This window comes from Zeus faber, assembly GCF_960531495.2.
Source record: "Zeus faber genome assembly, chromosome: 13".
Lineage (NCBI taxonomy): Eukaryota > Metazoa > Chordata > Actinopteri > Zeiformes > Zeidae > Zeus > Zeus faber.
In genome coordinates this window covers 14,837,194-14,852,319 of record NC_137198.1, presented here as the reverse complement: position 1 = coordinate 14,852,319, position 15,126 = coordinate 14,837,194, and the positions used below count along the sequence as shown (strand labels likewise).

General features: G+C 42.3%; 1 protein-coding gene across 1 annotated transcript in view; it reads right to left on the bottom strand.

Moving 5' to 3' along the window:
• unc79 (unc-79 homolog, NALCN channel complex subunit) overlaps positions 1-7,530 on the bottom strand; it is a gene marked incomplete at both ends in the record, with an annotated part of 33,985 nt that extends 26,455 nt beyond the window's left edge. The window contains 6 exons of the mRNA XM_080012889.1: positions 471-526; positions 635-730; positions 972-1,142; positions 2,025-2,338; positions 5,585-5,705; positions 7,509-7,530. Coding sequence (XP_079869015.1) covers positions 471-526; positions 635-730; positions 972-1,142; positions 2,025-2,338; positions 5,585-5,705; positions 7,509-7,530 — 780 coding nt within the window. The remainder of the gene's footprint in view (positions 1-470; positions 527-634; positions 731-971; positions 1,143-2,024; positions 2,339-5,584; positions 5,706-7,508) is intronic.
• Positions 7,531-15,126: the final 7,596 nt, after the last annotated feature.

The window sequence follows — 15,126 nt, the reverse complement described above, 5'->3', positions numbered from 1 at the left end:
TATTACTTTAAAGTGCAAATCCGTACGATTATTTGTTAAAAAATTCCACTTTATTTAAAAGAAAAAGCCCTTAAATCATTCATGCATGTGCACATCTATATGCTACTCCATGATTGGTGGCTTTCCCGGCAAGAATGCAAAGATTGGGCGGAGGCAAGAAGTGAAGGTGAACCGTGGTGACTTTTATGAAGCAGCATAGCTGGTTGTGCTCAGTAAATTCTCGATATTGATGAACATTTGCAAAAAAGAACAGCAACCTGACAGAATATCCGCACCACCTTAAGTGACCAAGAAAAACAAATGAATCCACCAGAAGAAGATTGAGGGATGTTGAAAAAGAAATTGCAATTTTGAATGGAATTCTGGGGCTTGCAGTGTGATCCACCCAACATAGACAAACTTATGGATTTCCACTTTAAATTTGGGGTTATCCAAACTCTTCAATTGTGCTTTACACACACAACCCTTACCTTCCACACCTCCTGTTTGTGTTTCATGAGACACTCCAACAACTGACAATGATATACTGGAAGAAAAGAAGAGACCAATTTCAGGGGAAAGGCATCCAACACTCACCCACTGTATCTTGCCGTGTTTCCAAAGCAACACTTTTGGTGGCTAAGCGATGATTTACCTGGGTTTGTGGTGTACTGCATTGCAATCATGAGCATAGAGGAGGCAGAGAGATTGACATACGCGGGGACGCCCCCCTCCCTTCGAGTTGAACCCACTATAGACAAGCAGAGGGAAAGAAAAGATATCATAACCACTCAAAATAATACTGACACTCTGAGTGGAGAGTGGTCTTGGTAATAGCAGAAGGTAGGAGCAGTGCTGTGTGTGCACATGCACGTGCATGTGTGTGTGGGGATGGGAGTGTGGGTGGAGGGCACCATCGCCTCAACCGACTCAAAGCATGTAAGCGTTTGCAACGTAGGTTTCAGTTTTTCAGTGCAATATGTTATACTCACATATAGCCATTGGAAGAAAAGAGGTGCTCAGGTACTCAATGATGTCTTTGTGGAGGAAAGGGGGAAATGTGGCTAAAGTGGAGACCATAGTATAGGGCAAAGTGCTGAGTATATCATCACTGAGAAAGGGCAGGAGGCAAGTTGTAGTGTAAAATATGGACTGTCCAAGATCTGATGAAAAAGAGGAAAGGCAAAAAAGACAAAGAGAGGTACACAGACACTCATTCAATAAACCGCACATACATAAAACGTAACGTCTAAATGTACATACTGTACTGTCTACAAATACAGTATGAAAATAATCAAGTAATAATCATAATAAAAATAATCAAAATTGCTTGGATTTATACATTATACATGGATTTTATATCAGCGGAAAATATCTAGATAAATAAATAAATATATATATATATATATATATATATATATATATATATATATATATATATAGCACCCATAAAATGTAAAGGACAAGAGAGTTTTTCCAAAAGCCATCAAAATAAAGTTTGCCCTCAGAAAAAGGTAAAACATTCTGGTCAAGGAAATGGGTTCCCATGCTTTTTAGCTTTTTAACAGTGGTAAAATATTAATGACAAACAAGAGCATTGACCGTGTAGTACCCTAGGGCACAAAGAAAACATTTTCAACATGACTTCCCCAAGATGGATTCTGAATGTGTTAAATGGCATTCCATAGTAACAGTCAGCTACATCGGATTGTGTGCCTCTTACAGTCAACTAACATGTTTGCACATCACAACATAATAAGATAAAAAATAAATAAAAAACATTTTTCCCACTTTACATAACAAACATGCACTCAAGTATGATACATGGTGGAACAGGCCCATATCTGATATCTCCAATCAGTTATTAGCAAATTGAGTTGACGGGATCCAGCGTGCTCCCATTCACCCCATGCATCTCTCACGATCCTCAGCAGGGCTCCGCTCTTCCCGATACAAAGAGGCCAAAAAAGCAGCAGTGGCTTCATGCAGGCCAGACGGCTCGGGGATGATGATGACAAACAGTGGTGCACTGGGCCTTGACTCACCATGCTGACCGTGCTGCAGCAGGGGCACCAGGTCAAGCAGGGTCACGAGGGTCACATAGAGCCCCTGATAGTCCAGAGAGGGGTACTCTGAGAGCTGAGCGTCCCGACTCTGCTGCCCCTGCCCCCCGCGGTCTGATGGGGCATCGCGCAGAACGCTGTAAAGGAGGGAGCGAGTAACTGTAGGGTTGATGGAACTGACTTGTGGTCTTAGAGATGGGGTGAGTGGGAATGGCACAGGAAAAAGACACATGGTCATGGGCACGGCCAAATTGGAAGCTTCCTGGTTCTCCTTCCTGCCTGTGCGGGACAGAATGCTGCTCCAGGGGTGGGAGGGGAGGGGAGGGAGGGTAGGGGTGGGACAAGGGAAAAAAAGAGACAACAAAGACACAAAGAAACAGCACATTACATTGAAATGGCACTACAGAGACAGCGTAAATAGAAAAAAACAAACCCAGATAGACCCCACATAGGATGCAGTGTCTCACTATTCCGTTACACCACTGAAGGCACGGGCAAATTTTCCCTGCTTTATCTGTTCAGTGTGACTCGTATTCAAAGTTCATGTTTCGTCTATCTTTGCACTTTCAAAAACAAAAAAACATGAGCACAAACTGCGATGATCACTGCATCTCATGCGTATCTGGTGACAAGGAGCAAAAATATAAAAAATGGCATGTTTTCAGTGGCAACCCCATACTTTTCCGAAAAAAAGGGGCAGCACAGATGACTGCCCCAAAGTGGCTGCCGTCGTCCAATCAGAGAGGTCAGTGGCTACCGTGCAAAGAGGCCAAATGGGCGGTCGTTTTTTTTAACTCAATTTCTTTGTCTTTGGTGGGGCTGTCAAGGATGGGAGTGACACCAAATTGGTTTGGGATAATACAGAGGTGACACTTTTGAAACATGCTTCAGCCAGTAATAAACATGTGTGTGAGGTTAGATCAAGTGCTCCTAGGTCACAGCACATGTTTATTGCACCAGAGAAAAAATGTCCGTATGCATACTTATGATACTGTATCAGTATCATTAGGAAAAATAATGAGATCCAACAGGCATATGGATTCAGGTCTCTAAAATAAATGTAACAACTAATCTACGGTAGGGGAGAAACTATAATGACAAAGGAATAGGTTGTATCGAGGGGAGGGGATGACTGGTAGCAATATGTTTGTGAGCTAATGGGGATGGACATTTGTGTTTGCTGTCCCCTGGGGAAGGTGGTGGACATATTCCATTTTTGGAGGAGAAAAAAGAAAGGACTAGTTGGGTTAAGAGTGAGGCGTCTAGGGGGGAGGGGAAGGGGGTGAAGGGAGGGGGCAGAGAGCATTGCTCTTTTGCTGCACATTATCAGAGCTAAGCTGTTCTATCAGGCAAATGACTGGGATTTATCACGAGTGCCCAGACTATATAAATGCTGATGTGTTGTTTTCTCAAAGGTCATTCACAAAAGTAACGTTCGAGTAAATTGTATCAGGAACAAGGCCAGTGAATAAGGGGATTTCTGTTAAGATATACCATATAGCACTAAGACTTGATATCATAACATTAGAGACATAACACGAAGCCTACAACATTTAACAGTTTCAACAGTAGAATTAAGGTCAGGCAACTTTGACTGATCCCCTCAAAGTAATAGTCTGTAGGATTTTAGGAATGTGGATTATACATTCAACTGTGTATTTGTTACAGTATCTTATCGAAACTCAATATAGAGTATTGTGAAACAACAGACTTTACCTCACAGAGTATGACTTTTTTCACTGGCCATTTCTCATTTTAGCAAACAGTATCAGATCGGACAATGAACATTGACATAAACACAGACACACCCATACACGCAGACATTCTGACACATTGAATACACAATGCACGTAATAACATATACAAGCATACACACAAACAACACAAAACACACGCTACACATAAAACACATGTAGAAATGCACTGATACAAACACAACACACATTGGCTATCAAAAACTGCCCTGTCATTTAACTCTATACAAATAGAAAATAATAGACACTATGCAATAAGTACTAATCTGTATTTGTTTTTATACTAAACCATGAGCCCACTAAAAACTCGATGCTATTTGTGCAAGTAATTTTAATGAGTCGGCGCAACTGAATTTAAGACTCTCTGGCGTCGAGAGTTTGGCAACTTGACTCGTGAGCAACTTTTTAGAGGCTGAGTCTGTCGCTTACAATACAGGATCTGCCTGCCTACAAATATAATGGCGCGGAGCTCAGCTTCTGGTTCATGAGATAGCAGTAAATAGTTGCATCTCTTCCTTTGGGCTAACCGCCGCTATGCAAATCAAATATTCATTTGGCCGTTCCATCTTCTGTCTTTGAGGGACTTTTAATTTAAGGGATCCCGACATATGTCTCCTCCGCTTCTTTTCTTTCCTCGCTTCACTCATGCAATACATTTGAATCGAGCTTTGTTTCCTTGTTCACCTGAGGCAACAATTAATAGCAGTGGCCTGCACCATCCAAGACTCTCTTTGCAGACTATTTTATGTATTTCGGGGGGGGGGGGACAAGTGTCAAGCGTGCACTGTGATTCTCACTTTGGTGACACTGGCGCTCAGAGACAAGATAGTGTGCTAAGTTGAACATGCTGCCACAACAGAGGCTGTGACAGTGACATCCGCTGTCTCTATCTCTGCCATGGACGCACGAGACAGAGCCTTTCCAGTGCTGGTGCAAGGCGTGGAATATCAAAGCGACTCTGTGAGAGGGATTCTACGGATTCTTCTCATCTTTATTGGCCTGAAGGAAAAACTGTCAAATTGAAGCCGGGTGCCAAACCCATATAGATTGTCCCATAATGTGCTTATAGTATTATAAAAAGTAAGGAATCTTTACTGTTACCCCGAAAATCATAGTATGATGACCAGAAGGTTAATTTTGGGAGAAGCTTCAGACAGAAGCAAGGAAATGACACACATAACCAAATTGGTGGTGTCCAAAATGGCTGCCTTACTTGACCTGTGGTGGAGGACAAAATAACAAGCTGTTTCCTCCTCCGGCTTCCACGGCACCCACGGGAGCGGGCTGACCCTGCAACCACAGAGCCAGAAGGGCTGGCCTCCACTGGCCCCACGGGGAAGGACACAACGGGGCGCCCCAGGGAAATGTTCATCTAGCAGCCGACCACTGAATCAATAAACATTACTGGCTCATCTATCTCTACTGGTTCTCTAAAACAACACAGTAATTCAGTCTATTAGGATATCTGCTTCAGTGTCTGCGCTATTTGAATGGTCTCCTGCGTTTTCTATTATGCAAAACACAGCAGCGTACACTGTCCTAATTCAGGACGGTGCTCCCGAGACAGACGATGGAGCTGGCCAATGTTTTCACTCAAAAGTTGTAGCCTCCTCTATTTCCTTTCGATATAGAGTCAATTTCGACCCTAGTTTGGTGTGCGCCAACCCCTCCGTAGAAGGAAAACGGTCTATGAAACAACCTATAGTGCAGCTCATGTTGATATAATGGAAACTAAATGCAAAACATAGTCCTGTACTTCACCTGTTGGCTCCAGCCCAGGGTACTTACCTGAGTAGGGTTTGGGAAAAGTATTTCAGTGTGTTTGCAATGTCTGTTCCAGAGGGCACAGGGTAAATATTGTGTTGCACACGGTTGTGATACTCTTGCAAGTATCGTATCTTAGAAGCAACTGGACAAAACAAAGGATAGAGTCAAAAGCAAATCAACTGCCGGAGGTCGGATCATAACAAAGAGCATATTTTTAGCCAAAAATCTGAAACCTATTTACACAAGCTAAAAAGGTAGATAAAACAACAGCTGCCATTTTGTATTGGTCTTACTGATAACTACTGCATCAGAGCAGAGCTGCAGAGCAGAGGTTCCCATGTAACATGGATGCACCAATTATCAAGTTAAACAAATGGTCTCTGTTCCCATGGCACCCTGTCTCTCTTGCTTACACCAGGTGACCTTTGTGAGTAGGAGCTGGGTCACGATAAGCCCAAGAGGCAGAAATAACCTCATGGTTAGAGAAGCACCAAAAGGGGTTCCGGTTCAAATCCCAGCAGAATTTAGAAATATCTGCACAGGACATGGGGAACATGAGGACGCGAGAATTTTCTGTCCTCCTAACAATTGCAAGGGATTTGCTTTTTACGAGTCCAATGGTGGTTCCCAGTGGTTGGGTACAAGACTGTGGCTGCCAGGTCAGCTCCCAGGTGTGTGTGTGTGTGTGTGTGTGTGTGTGTGTGTGTGTGTGTGTGTGTGTGTGTGTGTGTGTGTGTGTGTTTCTATGCGTGTGTGGTCTGTTTATGGCTATGGTATATTGTTTCTTTGTATATTTGTTAGTGCGGTACAATAAAGTAAACACCCAATATTTAAAGTCTTGATGTTGATTGGAAATCATTAGCTCCATTGATGACCAACTTCCCATTAATTTATAATGAAAATAAACATCTTAACTATATATAAATGAATTATTGAGCTATCATAGTTGATAAAGATGCATATAACTCAACATTTTCTCAATCATAATAGACTACAACCTGGAGCAGGTGCTGTACAAGTGCTCACCTATTATTTACCCACTTTTTGGATTTCTTTTTTTTAAATCTCTATGTTGATTATTAAATAATAACTCCATTGAACTACCAACCTTTTATTAATTTATGATGAAAACAAACATTTGAACTATATACAAATGTATTGTTGAGCTATCATAGTTTATAAAGATACATATAACTCAACATTTTCTTCATCATAATAGACTACAACTTGGAGCAGGTGCTGTTCACCTGCTCCAGGTCCACCTTTTGAATTTATTTTTTTTATCTTGATGCTGATTCATTAATAATAACGCCATCGACTAACAACTTTTGATCAATTTATACTGAACATCCAAATTTGAACACTAAACAGTGACTATACAATTTCCTGTCGGGATATCATTGAATAAAAAAAACGTATTATATCAGCATTTTCTCCATCGCAATAAGCTGTAGCCTGCAGTGGGTGCAGTCCACCTGGTCATCTTAATATTTATTCACGGGGGCTCAAGCACAGGATGTGTGAGCGCTGTGATTATTGATCAATCTAATGCCACCATATTGCACAGTGAATAATATGCCAAGTCGACCTTGAGACTAAAACACACCGTTTGGTTGGAGGTTTTTTTTTTTTTTTCTTCTTCTTCCTTCCTCCCCCCTCACTAATCTCTCCCTCGCGAAAATAAAATTGACAAGCCCGTGTGGTGTCCATGTCCATGTTCTCAGTGTGTTGCCTGGGAGGAGCGGAGCGTTCCCCCCCCCCCCCCCAGCATCCTCCGCAGTGAAGGGGGGGGGACGTGTTGCAACCTGCCCTGGCAACCGCGCTTCAGCACCGAGGACAGCTCCCCCGTATCACCACAATTCAACATTTTGAAGGCATGCAGGGGGGAAAGGGGAAAAGATAAATAGAATTAAAAATCAAAATCAAAACACCCAGTCGTACTTACACTGCTCTGCCTTTGTAGACATTTCGTAGGAACTTGAAGGACCCCACACAATCAATTGTTTTTGTTGTTTTTTTTTGTTTTTTTTGTTGTTGTTGTTGTTGTTGTTGTGGTTGTTATTGTTGTTGTTCTTCTTCTTCTTCTTTCTTGCTCTCCGGCGTTGTTGCGTTCGCCTCAGTCGTGAAAAAGTGAATGCTCCCCCCCCCCTCCCCACCACCCACCCCTTCCCCACCACCACCACCACCACCCTCCGACTCCCGCACACACAGGCTCGGGGCTGACCGTAGCACTCACCGCGCGGAATTCATTCAGGTTGTTCGCTCATTTTCACCGTCACCGTCGCCATCGCTTTTCCTTTCAGCGCAGTCCAAAAGCCTCGAGGTCCGTGTGTGTCCCGGTGTAATAAATCGGGGTGGGGTGGCGGGGCGGCGGGGCGGCGGGCGGGGGTTTAATCCGAGCCTGTGCCGAATAGGAGAAGCCTTGGCGCAGGACCGCAGACGCGCACCTTTCCGAATGGACTGATCCGGCTTCGGTAAATTGTCATTCAAGAAATTACTTTGAGCGACACGGTTCCGATGTAAGGTGATGGGAGGCGGAGCGGAGGGGGCAAACAAACGAGATGGAAGCCTTTTGTTTTCAGGTGTTTTCACTGTGTTGCCTTTACTGTGAGGGGTGATGTACAGATGGTTGTCACAGCAACATAATAATAACAACAATAATAATAATAATAATAACATACATGAATCTAATGGCGTCAGGGCCAAGCCCTTTCGATTGTGTCTCATTATTTTGTTATTTCTATTATTCTTTGTGATAGTGTCTTTCGGTGTTTTTAAGATAGTGGCACTGTAGTTGAAAACCTTTTCTTTTAATTCCAATCAAGGATTTAATTACTGGTGCTTGGGGTCAAGCAGAAGGTAATGCCAAAACCATAATAATCTTCAATCATGTAAAATATAAACAGTGTTCAGATTCGAAAGGATAATCTTCATTCGAGCTGTTTGAATTGATTTCTCTTTTAATGTTATTTTGTATATTTTATTGTACCTGTATATTCCTATCATATCCTATTCTGTTTCAACTTGATTTTTTTTTTTTATGATTTAAATGTTTTTATTATTCTACCTCATTTTTACTTCATACTCATTGCAGGTTTGATCATCTAATCCTAACAGATCCATACAAATTCTTCAATGATTCTGTCTTAATTGATCACCCAAAACCGTAAAACTGTATATTTATTTATTTTCATTTAATTCATTTTACTTGTTTGCCTTTCTTTAGTATTACCCTATTACCCTATTGGAACCCTATTGTTTTAATTTGGATTTTTATTATTGTTTTTCTCCTTGGCATTTTTTCTGGCTTTTTTCGGTGTCTGGTGCAAGCCAACCACCGAACCCACGGACATGGTTGAGGTCTCGTTGGCGTCTTTTGTGGTCCAATTTTGATCCACATGGATCTATATTTGAAGCAGAATTAGGGAAAAACCGTTGCAAAACCACCGTAAGTTGCAGAACGTTCACGTCTCGCCAATACACGGACGTTCTGCAACTTCTGGCTAGGGTGGTGGAGCGGGGTCTTTGTGACATCATTATCCAATTGGTTATATATGTGCAGATTGTGGCGCTGGGGGAGCTTTCGCATGCTGCGAGCTGCGCGGTGTAGACTCCATCAGTCTGTAGAGGTTGCTGCGCGTAGGATTTGCGCTGGGTCTAGACGGCCTGACGCAACTACTAGCTTTTCGTTTGATATTTTACCTCTATTGCCTTTTTTGTAAATAAATGCATTCTGTCCACATCTAACCCGATGCCTCCTTATTTCATTGCGTTCAAGCCAGTTGTGACTGTCTCTAGGAGCAGATGATGCATTCCTGGGAAAATTGTAACTCGTGTTGGTAGTCATGCTGCGTGTCACCAGAACCTGAAAAACTGTAATTAGTCACAGAGAATTGTGACCGCATCACTCTGTCATCACTGCCCGACACAGCACCAAACAGTCACATGTCCGTCACTGCGTCATCATCGTGCAGCACGGCACACAAGGGAATATAAAACACAAACCCCAAAAGTACAAGCAGTTTATTAACTGTCCGAGCAGAGAGAAGAGCACAGTGGATCACCGCTACACAGCCGTCCACAACGCATATCACAGTCTGGATCACCGACGCTGAGACGTCATATATCAGCCTCTGAGAGTACAGCTCTATTCCCACATGCACCACGGTGAGTTATGACAATGACAAGTCCTGTTTTACAGGCAAACGCAGGCATTGGATCTACATTCAGCTGCCTGCTGCTAAATGCACACGGCTTTGTTTGAAAAAGGAGGAGGAATTTAAGAGTGGTGACAGGGAAGGGAATAACATGGAAAAGTACATCTACAAAGGCAGTTACATAAATGTATATAAGTCCTTAGTAAGTAAAATTCCGAAGTAATGGTAGTCTACTATAAACATTATATTTCATTGTCAAAGCCAGATTTCTTGCTATTATATGATAAGATTGTATTCAATTACAGACAATTAATTTGGTTATATGTCATGTTGAACTGTAAAAGTTCTTCGGATTTTTATTATTATTTTTTGGGCTAAAAGTGTCTGGTGCACGGCCCACGGACATGGTTGAGGGCTCATTGGAACCGGGGCGTTTCAGACATCATGTGGTGAAAGTTTGATCCACATTGATCTACATTTGTAGCAGGAATTTGTGAAAAACCACTGCAATTTACCGGAAGTTGCAGAACGTTGGCGTACCGTGATTAGTTTGTGGAGCAGGGCGCTTTGTGACATCATCATCCAATTTATTATATGTGCAGGTTCTGGAGGTACGTACCTGGTGAGGTACTCGGTGCAGTACTCAGATTCCATTTGTATGTTTGTGTGCTTCGCGCAGGATTCATGCTAGTTCAAGATGACAGACAGCAGGAGCCGATGCTGCGTTCAATGCAAACTTGGAAAATTATAACTTGTTTAAGTAGTAATGCTGACTAACCTGGGTATTATTATTATTATTATTAAATTATTATAATAATAATAATAATAATAATAATAATAATAATAATAATAATAATATGATCATCATATTTTGATGATCATATTATCATCTAAATACAAAGAGAGGGACATCCGGGATCCTTTCTCATCAGAGCATGTTTTTCTTTCCAAAAACTACTTATGTATTTCCGACCACATCTGATAAACCACATCCTGTCCCTTGGGTCTGGGGCCTCCCAGATTTATGCCTGCTATCATAATTATCTTAATGTGTTGAAAGGCACATTAGTTGTTCCCAAAACATTTCCCAAATCACTTAAGTCCACAGCCTACCAAGTTTATATGTTCTTTCTTGTGGCGGGGATGGAAAGGATAACACAACAACACAGTATTTCCAATATTCAGAGAATGAGTTTTCTGTGTATTGGGGAATCTGTTTCATCAAACACCATCATCTCATACCGATGTTTTGTTAACCACACTTGTACTTTCTCTTGTAATCATTTACATGTTTAAAGAAAGCAGACATTAAAATTGCATGGCAATGGCAATGGCATTCATCCAGAAGTCATGCCCGAGTTTGCGGGTGTGATCTTTGGCGGTAGACTGGTAGGTGGTACAGGATCCATCCCGCCGGGGCCAGGAGCGTCGCAGCAAACACAAGGATGGTGAAGAGGGATTGCTGGAAGAGAGGCAACAAGGACGTTCAGTTTGCGAGGAGAGATTACTTTTTGACCAAGGCGCCGAAGCATTATGACCTTCAAGGCGCATTAAAACATGAAATTAACATTCCCAAGGACACACACACACACACACACACACGCACACACACACACACACATACAGTGATACATGTAGACAGGCACACACACACACACACACACACACACACACACACACACACACACAGACACACACACACATACACACACACAGACACACACACACACACACACACACACACACGCACACAAACAGAAAGATACAAAAAAACACAAAAAACGACCAATCTTCTAATTTAATCAAATGGACAGGGCAAGAAGAATGCTGTCCTATAGAGGATGCTGATTTTGAACTCAGATAAGATCATATCACAGCAGTCCCTATTTTTACCCCACACATTTCCTATGTTCCTTGGCACTCCTTGGAATTCCTTCACTAGAGTCATGATTGTATAAAAAATTTAACTTCACGTCTCTAAAAAAAAAAAAAAAAAGAGCAGACAGCTCAATTGTTGTGGACTGTTTTTCAGGTCCATCACAGGATTTTTTCGTTTTTCTTTTTTACAGCCCACACCACTCGGCTACACTTACTGAAAAGAAATAAATTAAACATCCCTCGCACTCTGCTGGTTTGAAAAAAACAAAAAAAAACAGACCTGAATTCCCCAGAATATGCGTTGTGAGGGGCTGCCTCACGGGTACAGTACCGAGCTCTTACTCAACCCCAGCCTTTGAAATGTTTATGTACTGTTAATATACTGTTCAATTATCTATCACATCCGCTGAATTAAAAAAATATATATATAGATGTCTAGGATGTCCATCTGCAGAGAGTAATGTCATGGTATAACACAATATAAGAAACGCTGTGTTTGCAACTTGCAATGTATTTGAAGTATCGAAGTTAACCTGTGAAAATTGCTTGTTTAACATAATTAAACATAAAGCCAGCAATGCAAAGTCCGTTGGTTCCTACCCCTGGCCCGATGTGGTCCTTGGGCGGCTTGCCGCAGATGATTGACCTGTGGCTCAGAAGAACGGCCTTCCTCCCTGCGACGGTTCCTCTCGGCATGGAACGCCGCAGAATGGAAAACATCCTTCAGCTGGTTCTGCGTGCGACTCCAATGGGAGGCAAGACAAAGCTCTCCACATCCTGTCATGATCCTGACACGTAATAGCCTCCGCTTTCATCACGTTCCCATCGGCGTGCCGGGAAGGGGCTGCAGCCTCGGGTCCGAGAACGCAAAAGTAAACATTTTGGTGATTGCTGTCTTATCCAGAATAGACATCTTGTCTGTGTTAGATTGAGGCCTCTGTGTGCGCCGCTGAACAGGTCAGGATGTAGCCTTTATTCTTAATGAACATTTTAATTCATGTTTAATTGTTGGCTTGGGAGAAGCAACTATAACTCATCACATCAGAGAAACAAAGTGTGCAGGACAGCTAAATGATATAAACATGGCTGAAAGTGATCTGGAAGAGTAAATAGTGCACACTGGGAGTCCAAATAAACTGGGTGGTTAATAGGATAGCATGAAATAAATTACAAAAAGAGCCGAAGGGTGGATCAATTGAAGGGATACATTTTGCAGAAAATACAAGAGCCTCATACAAAGAATAAGAAATTGGGCTTAAGGTTTTGGTATTTTTTATTTTATTTTACACTCAATCATGATTTGATGTGAAAGATGTGAAGTCACTCTTCGACCGGCTTCACTGATGGCACATTTTCTATATTTGGTCGCCCTCTATTGGAATTTACTGGAACTTCAATCAGCTAGACGCGAATCAGCTAGAACTTCTCTCCTAAAATGCGACTAAATACATACAACACTGCGACTTCAAGATGAATATATAAATGGGAAAATACATTAAATGAATAAATTGCTTTATGTTTGGTTTTAGGGCAAGATTTCAAATCTATTACAAGAATGCCTTTAATTGAATAAAGCCCTTTAACCCCAATTTATCCCCAGCGCTGAGCACATTCTGTATATTTTGTACTTTTTTTATTTTAGTTTTACGCTTTTTTTTTATGCTGTGCCTGATTGCAGTACAATGCATCGACCTTGTCATCCTCGTAAATAAAAATGTACTTGGCCAAATGAACTTTTTCTGAAAAAAGATAAAAGAGATGAGAATAGATGGAGGCAAGCGCAGTTTAATAAAATGTCATTGCCCTGCTAATATAAAATGACCAAAGACCAAGAGCTACTGCCCACCACACAAACCACATTCATAATCGCCATTTCCTTAAATGCATTTGGCTTTGTTATTATTATTATTGATCTTCTTGGCATTTTTTGGTTTAAAAATTGTCTGGAACACAACGATCGCTGAATCCACGGACATGGTTGCGGTCTCGTTAGACCCGGGGTGTTCCAGACACCTTGCGGTTCTATCCACGTCCGTCGTGTCATGTACATTTGTAGCAGAGATTAAAAACCCCACGAAAACCCGTTGATAATTTACCGGAAGTTGAAGAAGGTTGGCGCACTTTGATTCGTTTTAGGAGCGGGGGGCTTTGTGACATCATCAGCCGATGTTATATAAGTCCGGTTCCCTGGGCGCTCGTTCGCATTTTGAGAGTTGCGCTGTGAAGACCCGGTTGCTTTGTGGTGCCACATTCAACGTAAATTCGGAAGATTGGAACTCTTGCTGCGTTTCACAGAACCACGAAAACTGTCGATACGAAATGATGGTGCGTTTTATGTCGGGATCAGACGACACAAGATTTTTGTCTTTCGCGATGGTCAGATAAGGCTGACCCCAACCAATCATCGTTGTGTGAGTTCATAGGTCGTTGGGAGGAGGGGCAAGTTCATAGGTCGCCAGGGGGGAGGAAGGGTCAAGATATTGTCAACAAACATGGCTACAGAAGCGCTACGGGTCTTGTTTCCCGAAAAAGATAAACAGAAAGAAAAAGAAATTGTGGACCGGTTCCAGTGTAGATTAGATCATTTGGGCAATCTGTGTCGGCAACGGACGTTCAATGTGAATTGGTTTCAGTTTGCCCCTCGGACGGACTCGGTTCCCTCCGCTTCGCTTCGCTTTTTGTTTACTGTGCATAGAGGTATGTGCACCGGAGAGCACTCTGTCATCTTATTTGTCAAGGTAGGTGTCGTAGGATTTGGCAGGAAAATACAAAAAAATCTGACATGCTAGATCTTTTGTCGTCGAAGTCACAGATGATGTCACACTACGCTGGGTAAAGACCCCCGTTTGTCCTGTGTATGTTTGACCCTTTGACCCTTGGTCCAGTTTAGTCACGTTAGGTACGTACTACAGTTTTCCGAGGTTCCATAAATCACATCATTTTATATCAACACCAATTCCGAATTTCCCAATTTTTCAATCTCAAACGCTAGATCAGTTGAAGATATTTCAATCAAACGTGGGTTTTTTTGTTGTTGTTTTTTCTGTTCGAGATAGAGCGGCGTGGTTATTTTGGAAGAATCCTGACAACACATGTCAGATAATTGTTTTATTGAAAATTGTGGCCGAAACACGACAGGGTAATAGGGGCCGCAAGTCCGTGGACGCGAACGACCTCTGAGAGACGACGCTCAGACTTATATAACTTTGGATGATGAAGTCACAAAGCGCCCCCGCTCCTGAATCTAAGATTAAGATTCTTTATTTGTCACACGGCACACGCGCCACAGCACATGCGGCAACGAACACACACACACACACACACACACACACACACACGCGCTTCAATGGTGGCTGGTGAAACATATTCCCTGCTTTTAAACCATCCTGGCTTGTCCTTCCTGAGGGGGCCAACCAGGAGGAGTGGGCAGCATACAGCGACGCGCCCGGCGACCAGGTTCAAACATCGATCACTGGTCAGACGACAATGTATTTGGTGGGGGTCCTTAGTGACGTTACATGGAGGAAA